At 52.6% G+C, this 18,942-nt stretch overlaps 6 protein-coding genes across 7 annotated transcripts; 1 reads left to right on the plus strand and 5 right to left on the minus strand.

Annotated features, from left to right (window-relative positions):
• Positions 1-100: 100 nt before the first annotated feature.
• On the minus strand, positions 101-1,040 carry AAFC00_004109 (uncharacterized protein; the record flags this gene model as incomplete). Its single annotated transcript, XM_069343692.1, has 2 exons — positions 101-774; positions 830-1,040. 2 exons carry the CDS (start codon positions 1,038-1,040, stop codon positions 101-103), a joined length of 885 nt encoding a protein of 294 aa, XP_069202245.1.
• Positions 1,041-1,577: 537 nt separating this feature from the next.
• AAFC00_004110 (uncharacterized protein) lies at positions 1,578-2,993 on the plus strand (the record flags this gene model as incomplete). Of its 2 annotated transcripts, none has more annotated exons than XM_069343695.1 (1): positions 1,578-2,993. In XM_069343695.1, one exon carries the CDS (start codon positions 1,578-1,580, stop codon positions 2,991-2,993), a length of 1,416 nt encoding a protein of 471 aa, XP_069202246.1. The 2 variants fall into 2 exon arrangements, with proteins under 2 accessions (XP_069202246.1, XP_069202247.1); XM_069343694.1 differs by having other exon boundaries at positions 1,590-2,993.
• A 614-nt stretch (positions 2,994-3,607) lies between these two features.
• Positions 3,608-5,525, minus strand: AAFC00_004111 (uncharacterized protein; the record flags this gene model as incomplete). The annotated part of the gene is made up of 3 exons (XM_069343696.1): positions 3,608-5,163; positions 5,301-5,450; positions 5,507-5,525. 3 exons carry the CDS (start codon positions 5,523-5,525, stop codon positions 3,608-3,610), a joined length of 1,725 nt encoding a protein of 574 aa, XP_069202248.1.
• Positions 5,526-6,178: 653 nt separating this feature from the next.
• On the minus strand, positions 6,179-7,126 carry AAFC00_004112 (uncharacterized protein; the record flags this gene model as incomplete). Its single annotated transcript, XM_069343697.1, has 2 exons — positions 6,179-6,790; positions 6,851-7,126. The coding sequence occupies 2 exons, from the start codon at positions 7,124-7,126 to the stop codon at positions 6,179-6,181; spliced, it is 888 nt and encodes a 295-aa protein (XP_069202249.1).
• Positions 7,127-14,438: 7,312 nt separating this feature from the next.
• On the minus strand, positions 14,439-15,297 carry AAFC00_004113 (uncharacterized protein; the record flags this gene model as incomplete). The annotated part of the gene is made up of 5 exons (XM_069343698.1): positions 14,439-14,465; positions 14,551-14,874; positions 14,949-15,032; positions 15,111-15,149; positions 15,223-15,297. 5 exons carry the CDS (start codon positions 15,295-15,297, stop codon positions 14,439-14,441), a joined length of 549 nt encoding a protein of 182 aa, XP_069202250.1.
• Positions 15,298-15,829: 532 nt separating this feature from the next.
• Positions 15,830-18,724, minus strand: AAFC00_004114 (uncharacterized protein; the record flags this gene model as incomplete). Its single annotated transcript, XM_069343699.1, has 5 exons — positions 15,830-15,991; positions 16,048-16,194; positions 16,247-16,807; positions 16,863-18,507; positions 18,585-18,724. The coding sequence occupies 5 exons, from the start codon at positions 18,722-18,724 to the stop codon at positions 15,830-15,832; spliced, it is 2,655 nt and encodes an 884-aa protein (XP_069202251.1).
• Positions 18,725-18,942: the final 218 nt, after the last annotated feature.

Genomic DNA, 18,942 nt, shown 5'->3' on the forward strand with positions numbered 1-18,942 from the left:
TGTTGCGTGCACGCGGTCTTGACGGGACGCTGCTTCGTGAGGGGTTTGGAGTTTTGTGTGTTTGGTTCTTTCCATCAGTAGATACCCACGGTTTGGTCTCTCAATTTGTTCTCCACGCGTCGCCGACCGTTGCCTTGGTCTCTTTCACAGCCTTTTCCGCCTTCTTCTTCTCTCTCATGATCCTCCTTGCCTCTCGAAGATCAGGCGGGATGGAAATGCCCAGCTCCCTCCTCAAATCACCCACGTCCTTCTCCAACACTTCCTCCCAGTAGACATTAATGACCTCATCCGACTTGAGTCCATTAGTGACAGCCCAAGGCAGATAAGTGTCCCAGAACCTCGTCCTCTGGTCCTTCTGCATCCTGACCACAGCAGCGAGAGAAAGCGCGGTCATGGGCAGCAGGGTATTGGCAAACTCAAAAGCCTTGAGCGCGATCTCGCCCTCGGCAAAAACAGGCAGCCCAGTAACGGCGTGGTAAAAGTCGTGACTCTCCCTGTATCTCTGCATGACATATGCCTCTTCAGGGTCGTCGATGTAGCGCACCTGGTCGCGCGTGTCGGGCGTCACGCCCTCGCGGTCCAGCCAGGCGGCATAGGTCCGGCCGATGGTGTCCTCGGGAAGCGTGCGCAGGTAGTCAAGAGAGAGGGTCTTGGAGGTTATGCGCGGGCGGTCACGCAGGATGCGGCGGCCGGTGGGGTTGGAGAGCATGGCGCGGCGCAGGCGCGAGATGAAGTATGGGCTGGCGGTTGCTTCGCCGAGGGACGCCACGAGATCTGCTTTATATTAGACCGAGCCTATAGAGGATAAAAAGAACCCAGGCAGATGTACCATGACGGTGGTGATTCACCATGGAGCCCACGGCTGAGCCGACTGCGAGTCCGACCCGTTCGATCATGGTCAGAGGAACATGGCCGGGATAATTCGGTGGTGGACGACGCAAGACGGAGAAGGGCTGATTGTGTGCGGTTGGACAAGCAAACAGGTGTGCAGGCTGTATGCGTGTGGCACGCCTTGCGGTCTTTGATAATGAGATCGACATCTATATGGCAGTGGGATAGCAAATAGTCTAAGGAAAGCAGAGTAGGAGATGAGCATTCAGTCACAGAGATGAGCGAGACGAGCAGCCGAGGTGGAAGAGGTCCGCTTGCAGATATGCGGGGATTCTCCAGCCAAATCCTACCATATATGCAAAGCAACCCTTCATGACGTCCTGTATCGCACACTTTCACCTTGGTGGAAACATGATGGCGAATAAATATCAATCCATGATGGCGAATATCTGAAACGACTGTATGTCCGACCATCCTTGTTTTTCTTTGTCTCCACAACCAGAGCATGTGGGCAATTGAGTGATATACGACAAAAACAAAACAACAAAAACCTCCCTTCGCCCGTCAAGCTGTCTCTCGCAATTTTCCACCACTCACCGCGACTAATACCGCGGACCTTGTCGCAATGTCAGCATCGTAGCACAACTGCTGGCCGGGCGGCCTTTTTCTCTACCGCACTCCCTTCTCCCGCGCAGTCATGGTGGAGCTCGAATCAGGAACACAGCAGCAATCCCACCCCTCAAAGCATGGCGACATTCATGAGTGATGCCTCTCCTTCCACCTCACCTCCTCCTCCTCCTCCTCTTGCATCAGAAGAAGAAGAGACTCGGCCAAGCTATGATGCCAGCGAGCGCTATGCTCGAATACCCGGCGTCCCCAGGCGGATACACATCCTAGGAACGGGAAGTGTAGGGAAGCTCGTCGCCCATTCCCTGCGCGGTATCCCGAATCCGCCTCCCATAACCCTCATATTCCACCGGTACAGACTGCTGCACGCGTGGCGTGAGAGCAAGCAAGAAATAGTCATCGAGTCAGACGGATACAAAGTCCCGCGCTCGGGATTCGAGGTCGAGCTCGCAGTTGGCGTTTCTAGGTCACATGGCGCCCCGGACGACGGGCGCGAAGAGAGCGATACTCGAACCACCCTCCAGCCTCGACTACCTGAACACCCAAGAGAGGCGGAGACCGAGACCGAGACCGAGACCGAGGCCGAAGCTGACGCCCAAAGCAACCAAGTAGACGACGTAGACGAGCGACAACTGCGCCAGTCTGCGCCAGACGCTCCCCCGTCAGACGAACCCATCCACAACCTGATCGTCACGGTGAAAGCGCCTCACACAATCTCCGCCATACGCCCCATAAAGCACCGTCTGCTACCCACCTCGACCATCTGCTTCATCCAGAACGGAATGGGCACAATCGACGACGTCAACCGCGCTCTCTTCCCCGACCCGGCCACCCGTCCGAACTACATGCAAGGCATCCTGAACCACGGCGTCAACCAGGCCTCCGTCACAGACCCCTTCACCGCCATCCACGCCGGCCACGGCACTCTGGCCCTCGGCATCCTGCCGCGCGAAGAAGACTCTCTCTCCCTCCAAGACTCTGTCCCCTTCTCCCCCAACGCCCGCTACCTCCTGCGCACCCTGACCCGCACCCCCGTGCTCGCCGCAGTCGGCGTGCCACCCATCGACCTGATCCAACTGCAACTCGAAAAACTCGCCGTCAACAGCGTCATCAACCCACTCACCGTCCTCCTCGACGCGCCCAACGGCAGCATCCTCTACAACTACGCCATAACGCGCAGCATGCGCCTGATCCTCGCAGAAGTGAGCCTAGTCCTGCGCTCGCTGCCCGAACTGCGCGGCCTGCCCAACGCCCACGCGCGCTTCGCCCCGGACCGGCTCGAGTCGCTCGTCGTCAACGTCGCCAACGTCACCGCAAACAACATCAGCAGCATGCTCGCCGACGTGCGCGCAGGCCGCCAGACCGAGGCCCGCTGGATCTCGGGCTATGTAGTGCGCAGAGGCGAGCAGTTGGGCTTGCAGTGCGTTTGCAATTATATGATGCAGCAGCTTGTGGACGGAAAGACGAAGATGGTCGAGAACGAGGCGGATGCGCAGGTCAGGGTTGAGAAGCCGGATCTGTCGGGCGAGCGATGATTGTTTCCGAACCATGCTCCTAGGACCTGTGTCCAGGCCCAGCGGATTGATATGCCGCTTTCTATCTCATGAGGAACAGTGGTTTCTGAGGAACGCACCATTTGTCCCTGCGGGACGGTGCTGGTGGTATTGTACAAAATGACAATTGAACTCATACATTTCTTCGGCTTTCATCCTAGTGTGTAATTATGCAAATCGTCTGTGTACCTCATGCGCGAGTCTTAGCAAGCGTCGTTCCATCCATCTCGACTTTTCAGTACGTACTGCAGCATTTGAGGTAAGCACGGATACTTCCAGCGATTTGTTCAACCCACTTTACTTCATTTCACTTCACATCGAACGCGGGAACATGTTTGTTAGAATAGTGATAGTAACAGACAAAAGACAGAAACTTCGACTTCCTCTTTTGGTTTTCATTTCTCGCTCGGTCCTTCCATGTATGTGTATATAACATCTATGCTGTATACTATTTCCCCCGAGTCGTTCTATTCTCTCGCATCCATCGTTCTTGCTTGTTTTTATTTTGCAGATATCTTTTGGTCATCACAGGTCGCTTTATTCCTGAAAAGAAAAAGGAAGAAAAGAAACGATACACTCAGCAAACCCCCTCCCGCTTAAAGCTGGTCGAGGAGTCCCTCGGCCTCGAGCAGAAGGATGATCTGATGCACAGCGGTTCTGACGCTGGTCTTGCTGATGTCGACGGTGAGACGAGCGTTGGACGGAGCCTCGTAAGGGGCGTCGACGCCGGTGAAGCCCTTGATCTCGCCGGCGCGAGCCTTGGCGTAGATGCCACGACGGTCCGTCTTCTCGCAGTACTCGAGAGGAGTTGCGACGTGCACGAGGTAGAAAGATCCGTGCTTCTCGACGACCTCCTGTGCGGCCTTGCGCGACTCGACGTAAGGGGCAATGGGTGCGGCGATGACGGCGGCACCGGCGCGGGTGAGCTCAGAGGCGACAAAGCCGATACGGGCAACGTTTCTGTTGCGGTCCTCCTTGCTGAAACCAAGCTCTTGGCTCAACTCGTGGCGGACGTTCTCGCCCAAGAGCAGAGAGACGGAGCGGCCACCTTGCTGGTTGAGCGTCACGTTCAGGGCACGAGCGATGGCGTCCTTGCCGCTGTTGGTGTAGCCAGTAAGGAAAACGGTGAAACCCTGCTTGTTGCGGGGAGGGTGCGACTCGCGGAGCACACGGACGACCTCGGGGTAAGAGAACCACTCGGGGATATGAGCACCAGTGCGGAGGCGGCGGCGAAGCTCGGTACCGGAGATATCGAGAGTCTTGGTGCCGGCGGGGACCTGGTCGACGGGCATGTAGATGTCGGAATCAGGGAGGTAGGTCATCTGTTGGAAGGGAACGACCTCGATTCCGAGCTCGTCACGGTACTTCTCGACAAGGTCCTGGGCGTCGTATGGGCCGTAGAAGTCCTTGCCCTGGCTGTTCTTTCCGGGGCCGGCGTGGTCACGACCAATGATGAAGTGAGTGGCACCGTGGTTCTTGCGGATGATGGCGTGCCAGAGAGCCTCACGAGGACCACCCATACGCATGGCAAGACCGAGGAGGCCGAGGACAGCCATTCCGTTGGGGTAACGGGGAAGGAGAGCCTGGTAGACACGGACACGGGTGAAGTGGTCAATGTCACCGGGCTTGGTGAGACCGACGACAGGGTGGATGAGAACGTTGGCCTGGCGATCGCGGGCAGCGCGGACAGTGAGCTCACGATGAGCGCGGTGCATGGGGTTACGGGTCTGGAAAGCGACGACTCGGGACCAGCCGAGCTTGTCGAAGTGAAGACGGAGCTCGGCAGGAGTGTATCTGAGAGCAACGTAGTCGTAGTGCATCAGACGGTCAATGGCATCAAGCTTGCCGCCAATCTGGTAGTCGCCAGCGGTCTCGTGGAGGTACTTGACGGCAGGGTGGGCCAAGTCATCGGCGCCAAACACGAGCTCGGCCTCGCGGTGCTTGTCGGGCTGGTAGATGTCCTCGACGGTAATGATGGCAAGGTTGCGGTCGTCTCTGAAGTCACGAAGGGCAATGCGAGCACCGGGCTTCGCGGAGACCTCGTCGATGATGTTCTTGTGCACATCAAGGCAGATGGGCATGGAGAAGAGGTTGCCATCCGAGAGACGGTTGTTGGCAACGACGCCCTCGTAGTCCTTCTGGTTCATGAAACCTGTTCAGAATCCGGATCAGCCGCTATCGATGAACGACGAGCTCCTAGCTTTGGTTGTACACGGGAAGCCAACAGCCAGTCATCCATTGTGGATTCGCTCTTTCTTATATCAGAACATGCTTGGGAATCTGACTAACCTTCCAGAGGGGAGAAACCACCGTTCAGGATCAACTCCAAATCGCAGAGTTGACGCTCGTTCAGAACAATGGCAGGGAGCTTCTCTGCCTCAGCAGCGAGCTCAGCGCGCCGAGGAGCATCGCGGGCAATCAGATCCTTGAGGATACCACCTGGCGCAAGTTAGTATATTGCATCTTGGTACACAGGTACTTCCGAGGGGCCATACCATGGGGAGGGTTGGCCATTTTCTCGACTGTAACCAAAATTTATGAACAGAAAAAGAGGGTCAGGAAAGAACGGAGTTGGGGGGTATCAGTATCAGAGCTGAGAGAACAAAAGCACAGAGTTAAGACCACAAGAAGAAGAGTGGGAAATATGAAAGTTAAGTACAGTCAACGATTCCCTTCTCCCTACAAAAAAACTGTCTCTGCTGGGCAAATGTAGCCCACGCCCGCGAGATGACGATCGCGGAGCTTGGCACCTGACATTGTAGTTTCAAACGTACCCCGCTGACGACGCCTCATTCCTCGACTGACACACATCACATTCTATCTTATCAATTATCATATTTCAGGGGAGGCAGCCGAACTGCACGGGTGCGCAAGTCGAGAGAAAGAGCTGCTGTACTCAATCTCCGACAGACCTCCCGTGCTTAAGCTGCAGTGTCAATCAATCGTGTCATATTTGAAACTACTGATTTTCTACATCAAGTCATTTTCCAATCAAGCAGCAAGATATGGTATATAAGGGCCCCCGATATGCTTGTTTTTGTGCGCTCAGAATGCAATGTGAAGCGCCAATGGACAGATCATACCCCAACGCCGATGCTAAAAGTGCAGAATAAATGCAAAAGGAAAACCAAGGAAGCCAAATAGCTCCAGACAACGGACCTCACCCGCTACACAGCTGTCTCGATGTTCAATCCATTCTGGATGGCTTGACTCAGCTCCTCTTGTCGCTTCTTCTCTTGTTCTTGAAGGAACATGGCGTAGCGGCTCTTCTTGTTGTGAATACCGCATTCGGTCTTGCCGCGACCCTTCCAGCGTCCAGCTCTCTCATCCTCGCCCTCGGCCACGGGCTGGGTCGAGTGCCAGTCACCAATGGACTTGTAACCCTTGGAGAGGAGTGCGTTGACCGGAACGTTGTTGGTATCGATGTATTCCTTGATTTGCTGGAACGACCAGTTCGCGAGAGGGTTGACCTTGATCATGCCCTGGTCGTCAACCTCGATGATATCGAGATCACCACGCTTGCCGCCTTGGCTTCTTCTGCGGCCGGTGATGACAGCTGCGACCTGGAGCTCGGAGTATGCACGATTGGCAGGCTCGACCTTTGCGACGTAGTCGTAGAGCTCCTCGTTGGTCTCCCATAGTTTGTCGCCGTGCTTTGCGACAAAGTCCTCGACCGTCTCGCAGCCTTCAGGCTTGTAGGTGTGGATGGTCAGGTGAGGGTACTTCTTCTTGATGTCATCAACCAAGTCGTATGTTTCTTGAAAAGCATAAAGTGTGTCCTAATATCTCGTTAGCAAGATTCTCAAGACCAGATGTTACGCTGATATCTTTAAACATACCAGGTAGATGAGGTCGACATTGGGCTTGATAGGTCCGTCCAGCTTCGAGACCATATCGTTGATCGCAAGCCCAGTCAGGCCAAAAGCCGTTGTCTGGTATAGGCGAGGCAGAGTGGCAATGCACCATTTCAAGATGTCTTGAGGTTCCAATTGTGACAATTGCTGGTTGATGAATTTGAGGTGTGGTCTGGAAAAGTAAACCTCTGGAAGAGTTTCACTGGAACCACCGCTGGCATAGCCAGACTCTGCACAGTCCGAAGAGTATGAACGAGGCATTGTGATGTATGTTTGTGATTGATTCTCGACGCTAGAGCACTCGCAATTGGGTTTGGAGTTGAAGTTGAAGAACTTGTTAGGCAATGAGAATGCGGCGAAGAGTGATGCAAGTAGAATGAAGAACGAAATCATCTGTATCCAAATAGGAGAGTTTGAACTGTGTATGTGAGCCGGCAACAGAAGCCGCTCATCGATTTCAAAGCACTTCAACTTTTTCACCACCTATGGCCTCGATGGCGTGCTCGACAATTGCGTGCTTGTGCGCGTCTGTGATTGGTTGATTCGATCAAAGACTACTACCGGATGCGTACTAGCGGCTATGCCGCGATCAACTGTCCGAAACCCAGCACGATGAACGCTCTGGATCTGGGCCCCCCGGATGACATATTTCTGTTTTTTTTGCTTCCGGCAGAACTAATCATGTCGTCACAGCACGTAAGGAATCGTAGTTGGTGCCTTGCAGGTATCAGAGCTGATTCTCGAAAAGAGATCTGACAAATGAAGGTTTACCTTCCCCTCTGCCAGATGAGCAGCCGGCGTTGTTTTGTGGGTTTGCAGAAAAAAAGCCAGCCCCAAGCGTCGCGAGCGAGCGCAGCACCGAGCACGCTCTCGCTTTGTTTTTGTTGGTCCACCAGGAAGTAGGTCGTCCTGCTGCCCGCCCCGCCCCGCCGCTCAGCTCAGCTCGCCTCTTTCTCTTTGGACCCGATCCGGAGATCGCTCCACACTGGACATTGGGTTCTTGTGGGTTCGTGTTATGTGTTGAGGCTCCTCCGTGTCGGGGGCTCCGGTCTCGCGCCGCTGCCCAAGTCACAGCCCTACCAATTATGCTACTGTGCTGCTGTGCAGTATCAGGGTCCCCACAATATCGATGGATTGGACTTAGGCAAACGCGACGGAGTGGGACCGCGTTCCGCTTCTTCCCTCGCTCACTGTTTGTGTACAGTAACTTCGGCTCTGAAGTCTAAATTTAGGCATCATTTATGATTTCTGACATAGCTCGATGAATTGGATCTTGGATATCCATAAAATGGTTCATCTACCGCCCTTATGGGGCTATCTGCCAGCCTGCTTAACTACGATCACATCATTACTGATGTCCGCCTAGAATCGGTACCTTGGAAGACAAGACCTTGGTACAGTGTACAAGCAAATGATGTGAGAACAAGATTGAGCACGCAAGCCCTTCGCATCATCGCACCCTTTTCGGGAAAGTTTTCTCCTCACGCGCGGGCGCGCGCGCGCGTGTCGGAGGACAAGATACCAATAATACAACCACTTGCGTTCTTCTCTGCTCTTCTTCCGCTCAACAACGTACCTACCTAATAACATACTTGGCCGAAAAATCTCAAAGTCGAAGATCCCATTGTGGGGTATGCGTTTTTTCCTCTTTCTGCATAGATTGCATAATCGCACGTGCTATACCTCGTCACAGCAGTGTTGCTTGCATATGTCGACACAGCGATCGGGTTGTACCCGATTGACCGGATACGGAGCTTGCATCTCAGGGTCGGCCGTCAATGGTATGGGTCTGCATACACGATATCTGAATCGTCCTCCCACACGCGTGGCACAAACTCGCTCAAACGTAATCTGCAAACTACTGTGATCTCGAGCACGAACTTCTTTGCAATCGTTACCTGTTCGTGATACTACATATGTACGTGTTGAGTGTTCACATGATCAGAACACCATGTCCCGGGCTCCACACAGTTATGTCGTCGAGAATAAGATGATATAGCAATGCCTGCAAAGCGGGTAGAGAAGATATATAAACCAATATACAGTAATGTGAAAGAATTGTAGATGAAAGATTACACCGCCGGCTGTGGACGAGTAATGATGGTAAGACGAAAGTGTATGTCTTCTTGGGACAGATGGCGCTAAGGGGAGACAAATGTCGAGGACGAGCACAATCAGAGCATGTCCGGCTTGACTGGAGACTCCTCATCCACCCACGGTTATGTCACTGTCAGACTTGGTGATAGTGTGCGTCGTTACATCGGCAGTGTAGCCAGAGAACAGAGTAATGTTGTGAACGTCGATGGCCTGCCCCACACTAGTGCTACCCGAAGTGAAGAAGTCTTGCAGGTTCTCCTGGGCGGTGATGGCGCTTTGCAAATTGCCCGAGTCCTGCAACACGTAGAGTACCGCGACTCGAGCAAAGTCCAGCATCGTAGAATTTGATGAAATTGAAGTCGTGGCCATTGGTGTAGACGACGACTCTGTAGAGCTAGGGGAATTATCAAAGACGATGCCGTTACTCGTCACAGCTGCACTCGTCGCTGCGATGGTGTCCTGACGTCGATCCAAAGTTGTTGGTGTGGGCGCATCGAATGCCATCTCGACGTCGACTTGCACTGAACGAGCGGTCTTACCATTAAGCGTGACAAGTGCGTTCTCTGACGTACAGCTGAGGCTGTTCGAAGAGAACAAGTTCGTGATAAGTGTTCCATTCAGTGGAATGCTGAAGTCGGTTGACGCTGCTCCGACAAGGCGTGGAATAGCATCTCCAACCGTCACATTGCTTGCACCGTCCACGTCGATAGTCGTGCAGCCTGTCGAGGATTTCTCCGAACATGTCGTTCCGGTGAAACCGTTGACACAGAGGCAGCCACAGCTATCACCCTTGCCCACGACACTAGTACCGCCATTATTGCAAGTAAGCGTTTTCTGACAGGCCGCAAGGGCTCCCGAAGGACTATTTGATTGCTGTTGTTCTGGGAGATAGACAAGGACGACCGGAATGACAACGGCGGCAGCGATGATTAGCAGCACCACCACAAGTAGTAGGAGGAAGACCCAAAGTGGCATACCACAGCATCTCCGCTTCTTGGGGGCGTCCTCGTTGAAGTCGCTTTCGGAAGGCAGCACACTATGCCTGAGATGTGATGGCCACTGACCCATTCCTCGGGAACCTCTTGATCCTGTAGGCGTAGCTATTGCTGGTGGCGGAAAGGAAGCAAGAATGTCCGATAAAGAATTACCAGACTTTCTTTTCTCCAGACCATGAGCCTCGCCCTCGGCACCGAACCAGTCCATACCGAGTCTACTTGCAGTCCGTCCACGATCCAAATTCGAGGCCAACCTGGTCGCTCGCATGATCAGTTCAGGCAAACTAGTCAAGCTACCGCGAGCCTCAGCCTCCTTGACGGCATCGACGTCGAGGCGAGGTGGGCGCCTGGTGCCAATTCTCTTTGCCAGATTGCCCTGTTTCTCACTATTGGAAAGCTGACTGATGTAACCAGGGTTGATATTGTTCGAGATAGAGCTCTTCTCCGAACTTTCGTTGCTCGGCTGATTGCCTGTTCCTCCCCTGCCAGAGGGAGATTGAGCCCGTATCTGCTCTCTCGCCGCCGCTAATACTTCCCGGGAATGCTGCTGCTTGAGAGATTTCTCATTATCGGGCAGAGAAGTGCTGTCAGTCGACCCAGAGACCGCTGGTTCGTCAAGGTTCGAAACATTGGTGGGTTTTTCCGATTGCGCTATTGCTTCAGGGGTTGGCTTCACATTGGTGGCAAGATCCACCATAGGCCAATTCTCGACCTGTCGGTTCTTAGACATGTGCGATATCCCAAAGGTGTCGGCCTCTTGTGCAGCATGCTGTTGTATTTGGGGAAGTGGCTGCGTTTGACTGTCGGGGCGCAAGCTGTCGTTGCTGGAGATGGTCGTCAAGGTCGGCCTTGATCTCCGGCCGATGCTTGCTTGTCGAACAGGGACAGCCGTGAATTCCTCGTGCGCATCTCCGTGATCACTTGGCGACTCGTCTTCCGAAGGCTCTTCGTAGCGCTCATCGAATGGTGATTCATTATCACTCTGAATCTCTTCTTCGTTTTCCAGATAGTGCTCTGAGATACCAATAGGAATTGCTGCACTCGAGGCATAGGAGTCATGAGCAGTTCGTGTGCTATGACTACGGATACTGTCCGTTTCCTCAACGATAGGTGGCACAAACGAAGTATGCTGATAGTACGATGACGGTCCTCGACGCGCAGAAGGAGGCGGGCCGAGAGGAGCCTTGCGGTTAGATGGTTGGTTGTTTTGTTGCACGACGTTCCGCGGCACCTGAGGCACAGGGAAATCAGGAATAGAATACTCAGATGATGTTGAAGCACGAGATGATCCGGTCAGGGGCCTGGAAAGATTTGGTGTCGGATACAACGAGTCGTCGTCATCCCACTCTCCGGAATCTTGGCGGTACTGTGGAATGACCTGAAGATGAGGCCCTTGATTTGGCGCAGGCCGCGTACCAGGAAGTAAAAGAGTCTGACTAGGTCGGGGTGGTCTCGGGGGCGGTGGGCCTCGCTGTCCAGGCCTGGGCACAGCCTGAGCATGTTCATCCCTCAAAGGCCATTGCTGCTCACGATCTAAAGGATGTTGCACTCTGACCGGTTCTAGCTGATCGGGTCTATCTGGCCTCGTCGCCATCTCCTGTGCTTGCACCATTGCATGGTTCTGCCTTAGCCTTGGAGGCTGTACAATGGGACCATGAGAGGGAACACGGCTATTGTCAACTTGTCTAGGGTTCTGATAAGCCATCAATCACCCTTCTTAGAGAAATTTTTGTTTTGCGAATGTGCAACCAATCTTTCTTGGTGCTAGAAGGAGAAGTCTGTCGCGAAAGATCCGCAACGTGCGCCTTGCGTATTACAGTGAAGTGAAATCTCCCTTCGAAAGACACCTATGTGCAGTCCCTTTCTCTCCGTACTATCTCGATGGCTTGCGCGTAGAGATATTGTATCAGAGTCGCATTACGAAGATTATGAAGTATTCCGTGGTGCAGCTAAGGATATCTAAGCCGGTATATACCGAAAAGACGCAGAGATGTTCCAGAGAAGTGGAGATGGAGTGAGCGCCTCGCCAGCGACAGCTTTGGAGAAGAATTGGAATAATGAAGGGACTTTTGAGTGATTCAGTACATAGTGGTGAAGTGATACGTCGCGTACATGAACATACCGTGTTTGACCAACACTAATGTGGAATATGGGCTCAGACACACGATCAGTATCTAGGCACAGCGATCAATCGACGTTGCCAATAGCCGGTGTGGAGACTCGAATAAAGATAATGGTAGGAAAAGGATGGACGAGCGATCTACACTCAGCTAAGCACAGCTTTACAGCACCACAGGCACAGCTAGATGGTCGCTGAGGAGCACTACAAGTGTAAGAAAATATCAGATAGCCTGCATCGAGAAAAAGCGAAGAAATGCTGAGCGGCAACGAGCAGAATCGAGTCGTTCGCGTCGCAACCTGCGTTCCACAATCTAAGCATGTTGGAAGCGAGGGTGGGAGCAATATAATGCTGCTGATCGTTCCCTTCATGGCTAATCTTTAGCGTCGCCCTGAAACACGCCTCCATACCTGCGCCTAGTCAAAACACGAACCTGGAACACCGTTGGCCCGGAACGCTTCCGTCGTGGAGGCGTGCAACCGTGGCTATAGCCACCACGGACATCGCAATGAAGATTTCTACGTTGGTAAGGTTGAGTAGTCTACGTTTGCACACTCCAACAGCTTGTCAAACGGCCTACAATTAAGCTTGATAGAGTACTCCACCCTAAAACCAAGCGAGCTTCGTATATTACTGCTGTCTATAAGGGACACGGATGGCACTGGATCGTTGGCGGCCCGGCCTCCTATTGTTAGAGTCCTAACTGCGGTAGTAAAGACACAAGTACCGTACTCTGCGGATTGTGCATGGGAAACATCTGTGCAACATAGGGTTCCGCCAGGATCGCCTTAGCACATGCTCACTATCGCGCATCGCGCATTAGTTCGTCTCTGATCACGAGACGCGACACGTTTTCTACAGTACAGTACCGAGTACGTCGCTGCGCGTTGGTTTAGTCTTGATAGCGTTGTCCTTTCACGCCTTACAACAGATCACAGTGGGAAATGGAGGGAATACCTTCGAGTGGGGAATATCGCGTAAATCGGGGACCACAAACGCAAATCTAAAGCTCGGATACTTGATGGCCTTTTGAACGTCCTTCTACCTGGCATAAGATATATATGGCAAGAAAACATTCTAGAAAGATTCATGGATATGGAAGAAGTCTAAGTGATTGCGCTCGCTCTTACACACGGCTCGAGGTCCGGTCCTCCGTATTTGATTGAGGTTCATGAGCACGGCCTCGGATGTACGCAATTGCCCTTCGCGATAAAGTACAGTTCTCATGTGATATCCTTGACACACTGCGTATCGGACTGTTGTGTGGTTCATGTCGTTGACGACATGTCCACGATGATATCGTATACGCAATATTTACCTTCCGAGTTGAACTCATAGCGAGTCCTAGCATTGGAACAGCAAACCTGACATCAATGACATGAAGAATCTGAGGACCATAAAGGTTCTCACCATATCCAACTGCGTACAGAACGACGGATGTCTCTTCTAGACCTACATACTAAAGCTCCATCTTCCCATACATCTCGACCTTGCTCTGTATTTAAGGTATATCCATAACCAAGATTAGACACATATGGTAAGCAGATCGCACCATCGCTAGTGAAGCATATATACCCTTCCAGATCCAGTGAACTAATGGAGGGAAAGCGATGCAGCAGTAAGTCTTCGAACTTCCGTACTCTCTGAATCTGCATAATGAGCAAAACCAGCATTAACAGGAGCCCTGCTCACTATCTACCAAAGCGACATGCATGCCTCGAGACCAGATCTAGTCTATAGCAAGCCAATTCCAGAAGAGTCACGTATATGTGTGGATATCACTGGACAGGGTCGCCCTGAAGCCGGTTCTGTCGCGCACTGGAGACTGATATCGTTGAAGTGATTACCATACCTCCCGCACGACTGCATATGCCATGTAAGCTGCTACTAAAGCCTTGTATGGCGCAGGTATGGTGCACAGTGGGAGAGAGGGCTTTGTGATTGGCATCTGTAGACAGAAGTTACTTGTGCAATCTGTGTGTGATGGGTGCTTTACTTGAGATAGCTTCATACAGAACGTTAATCCTGCCGAAGCCGACTTTGAAGGATGGACGAAGAACAACAAAGATGGCACAGGAGAGGTAGTATGCATGCATGCATGTTATCATCAAGGTTTTGTTCTGTCTGTTCGCTGCCTGCTGTTCAGAGGGTTGCGCCTCTATACATCACGGAAACCACGACAAAAAAAAGGGCAGAAAAGGCAGTTCTTCCAATATGTCTGCGCGACCGATGTCGAAGGCCCTTCGATGCGCCGATTAACGCCTGAAATGCATAAACTACAGGTTGGGACGGACGTTCCCTTTGCTTTCCCTCTGCTTCTTTTAGTTAAGGTGATAGCTTCCAGGGATCATGTATAGAGATCTCAGGAGTTCTCGTTTTGTACAGTCGACTGTAGAGGGGCAGACATATGTTAGCATCCATATCGGGGAGTCACTTGCAAACAGGGACGCCATGGTGACTCAATAAATACGTACCACTAGCCAGTCCATTCCTTCCGTGACACCTCGTCCATCGATGGCGCTACAAGCAACAATGGTCCAATTCCTGTCCTTGAGCTCGCCCAGTCGCAAAGCCTCGCTGATGTCGCCCGCTCCTTTCGCTCCCGGTTGATCTTGCTTGTTCGCGAACACCAGCAGCGCAGCATCCCGTAGCTCGTCCTCGTTCAGCATGGCCGAGAGCTCGTCGGCGGCGGTGGATAATCGGTCGACGTCGGTGGAGTCGATGACGAAGACGACGGCGGCGGTGTTGGCGTAGTAGCATCGCCAATAAGGCCGGATTGAAGTTTGCCCTCCCAGATCCTGAATGGTTCATAGCTTCTGTTAGATGGTCCATGAACCCGACTTGGATACCTGCGGCTGGAAATTGTTCATACCCAGACGTTGAAATTGAGGTTCTTGTATGTGACTGATTCTACATTGAAGCCTATCGTCGGGATCGTCGTGACCACTTCGCCAATCTGAAGGATCACACGAGAGGGATCAGTATTATTGCACGAGGAAGACCAGAGACACCACATCAACTGAGTCGCTCTCACCTTGAGTCTATAGAGTAGTGTCGTCTTGCCGGCATTGTCCTGCGCAGCCAAGCAGCATCAGCCTTCCCGTCTCAAGCCTACATGGCGGATACTGGTGTTCGCTGTTTCATACGAGGCCGAGAATTAGAATCCTTATCTCCTTCTTCGCGAATAGCAAGCGCGAGAACGTCGACAGATATCCACCCATGGTTCTGATGTGTGTTTTATTGTTTTACTTGTTTTCCGGGTTTCGTGATAAGGTATGTGCAATTGTAGATAAGCTTGGCAGGTAATTCTATATGGATCGCTTGTTCTTGGATAAGGTAATATGTCGTATATAAGATGAACGTGGCGTGAATGCTAATGTCTTTGACCAGGGCTGGGCACGACTCGGACGTGGTCAACTTTATAATCTTGACGGGAAAGGTGTCCAATCTCGAAGATGATTATTATGAGCAACGGTCGGCGCACAACAAGTCGTTAGGGTGGATTGGACAATGAATCGCTTTCCCCTGTGTTGCCCTTCCAGCCTCGGTCGTGACGTCGGGAGAGCTTCGAGGGCCGAACAAACAACACAAACAGGTACGATTACTCTAGGGAACATAACTCTCGGGGGTCATTCATTCGGCACATGTGGAATAACACACGGCAGCAGCAGCAGCAGCACCATTATCACGGCTATGCAATATATCATGATTAATTCAATACAGGCATTTCTATCAACAATCCACTAATCCTGTTCATTTCGGTCGCGTCTCCACTCCGGGATATTCTCTGCTCGCAATGTAGTCGAGGGTGCGTTGGAAATGCTTCCTGGGATTATCGAGACTCGACGCGTTGTCGGTAGTGTTGAGATTAGAGTGAATAAGCTCGATCAACCCGTTGAGATATTTGGTCGTGACCTGTTTAAGATGTGTCAGCCGAGGCTCGTGACACAACCAATATCATGTCAACTTACAGCATCGTTCTCCTGGTCAAAGTAGTAGACGTAGCGATTAAGGATCTCTACAAAGAGCTCGACGGACACGGCGGTGTCCATGCAGGCGTCGGCAACACGAAGTGCGCGTTGCAGGCACTCAAGCACTCTCTTGCCATCGCGATATACCTGAATAGTCAATGTCAGTAACAGTCTACTCCAATATCGGGAAAGCACTTGCCTCCTTCTCCTCCTTGCCCTCTTTGGCCTCGTCTTCTTGGCCCTTGGCCACCCACCACAGATGACTTGCCAGGTAGACAGCGCGACACTGGTCGGGTTTCTTGAGTAATTTGCTGCCGTGCAAGGCACATTTCGTGATGAGTGTATCGTAATTCTCACGGCTGAAATTCCTTGCGCCGCTAAGGCTTTGCGCAATGACACAGATTGCCTGGAACTGAGCCCTGGAATCGCTCACGCTTTCTTCATAAACAGTAAATGCTTGTGCGAAGAACTCGTAAGCCACCTCCTCGAATTGACATTGATCAGCCACCATGCCGCTGGAAATGAAAAGGCGGAGAGCAAGATCCGGTGCTCCCGGAGTAGACACCCTCGTGTATAAGGTTGATATTAGCGAATGACAAAACTTGTAGAGCGCTGTGGATTGGGTGGACCAGTCATCTTGCAAATGCTCCCTTGCCTTGTACCTGCGGGCGAGCTTAAGAGACGCCGTGACCAGAGCTGGTGTTGTGTATTTGATGCGCTCACCACCTTGAGCAAGGGCATCTCGAGTAGCTTGTAGAAGCTATTTCGAAGATTAGTGATGAAATGGTACTTATCGAGTTTCTCGAGTAGCCTACCTTGAACTGGCTGTTGGTGTCGTCGCCGCGGATCAAGTGCACCAACCTGGCCAACCAACCCTGCTCCTCAACTGTCTCATCCGTCTCCAATACGGCTCTCCGAGCAGGACCGCCGGGGTATCCCGGTGTCGCTTGCATACCCTCTTTGATGAGGACCTTAAGGATTTCAAGCACGCCCTGCAGATTCTCCGAAGTAGCGATTCTGGGTTCGTTACGCAGCAAGCTCCGGGCAACCTCGCCCGCAACAGCGCGCCGTGTCGGATATGGTTGAGCGTTCAAGAGAGGAATGAAACTCGGCACAGCCAATGCAGTGAAGAGAGAAAAGTACGTTTTGATGGGCGCGAGGAGGAGACTCAAGAGGTTGGCCTGAGATGCTTGCGAGTGAAGGTCGGCGCTGTTTGCATGTCTGCCGACCTCCTTGTTGGCGTATTGGAAGACTTGATCGACGTACTCGAGGCGATCAGGGTAGACGTTCAGCGCCAGATTGATCAGAGACACGAGCAGAGCGGTGATATCCTGGATGGGTAATCTCTGCATGCTGATGAGGTGAATGACCTGCTCGTGGAAGACTTCGAAAAGGCGGACGTTATCAGGGATCCCCCGGCTCTTCTTGACATGTCCATTTGTAGTAGCTGCATCGGAGACCGCAGTTGTCTCATCATCGTCGGCCGGTTTGTCTTGTTCCGTCGCCTCAATTTGGTCTTTGTCATCGGCTGGATCGGCTCCGTTCTGGTCAGTGGAATCAGCAGCTTCGTCGCCTGCCGATTTGGCGGCGTCTTTGGCGAGTTTTAGCTTCTCGAGAAGTCTGGCGGTAGCATCGGTCTCAGCCTTTTGGCGATCTTCGGGAGAATCGGCCTCAGCCTCTCTCGCAGCATATGCAGACAACCGGTCCATCAGAGCGATGACGATAGCCTTGACATTGACGTGAGGATTCAGGCGCGCGGTGGCAGATAGGAACTGGTCGAGGGTATGTAGGTGGAACTCATCGGGGAAGACCTGAGTGACGACTTCGAGGAGATACTCCTGAGCAAGAACATCGCGACATTGCACGACCTGTTCTAGGAGGGGCTGCAGGATGACGTTCTTGTATGATTCGAGGTCGACAAGCTGGCTGAGACGGACAAGATTGCTTCCCACCAACAGCTGCAGTTCCTGGCGTTCTCTCGTCCTCTGTTCACGTTCCCTGGAGTGACCCTGGTGCTGCAGTCTCACCCATAGCTTGTTCATCTCGACGAAATTGGTCAGGACGAAGCTGATGGAGTCCTGGAGATTGCCCTCTGGACCGTCGCCGTCTCCAGTCGGCAGATAGTCCCTGGCCTGACCGCTCAAGTAGTATCTCAGAAAAAGACCTCTGATGGGGTGCTGGACACCGCGGCTCATCTCCATCATGTCCTTCATAATCTCTTTGACGGGAGCATCCTCAATGCCCATGTAGACGGTGCCGACGGTGATCATAAGGTAGAGACGCGGGACTATGTTGCCGGCATACTGGACCAGCTCGTACAGATCGGCAAGGTGGTTCGTAGGATGCGAATCGCGCAGGTAGCTGGAGAGGTAACGCAGAGCATCAAAGACGGACATGTATAATTCATAGTACTGCTTGGGGCCCAGACTCGAGGTTCGTAGCTCGGACACCAGGGTGGAGCTGTTGTGATTGCGGTCAGTTCAGGTAACCCTTGCATGCGCTGGCTACAGCAGAGAATGAATGGTAAAGCGACACACCTGCACTTGAGCGCATCCATGAGTTTGCCTGGAGTGTCGAGGCATCTTCGCATGAGCACAGTCTGTTGGCGCACCACGGTCAAGGCATCCTCCAGCAGACGCGCCTGGTCCTCGACCGGAGGCGGTGGGGGTGAGGCCATTTGCTGTATATCAATGTGTCTAGTTTCGTGATTCCAATGCGATCAAGACACCGACTACTGGTACAGGGCGAATGCCATATCATAGAAGAAAGAAATCGGTTACAATTACAGCTACCTCCCTTGGTAGAGTTGTAGGTGACATGTCATCTGCCTTTGCCCAGGCCAACCCCAAGAGACAATGACAATGGGGAAACAACGTCTGTGCGTTGCGCTAGCCG

The sequence above is a fragment of the Neodothiora populina genome, assembly GCF_041146345.1.
Source record: "Neodothiora populina strain CPC 39397 chromosome Unknown canker_contig_17, whole genome shotgun sequence".
Classification (NCBI taxonomy): domain Eukaryota; kingdom Fungi; phylum Ascomycota; class Dothideomycetes; order Dothideales; family Dothioraceae; genus Neodothiora; species Neodothiora populina.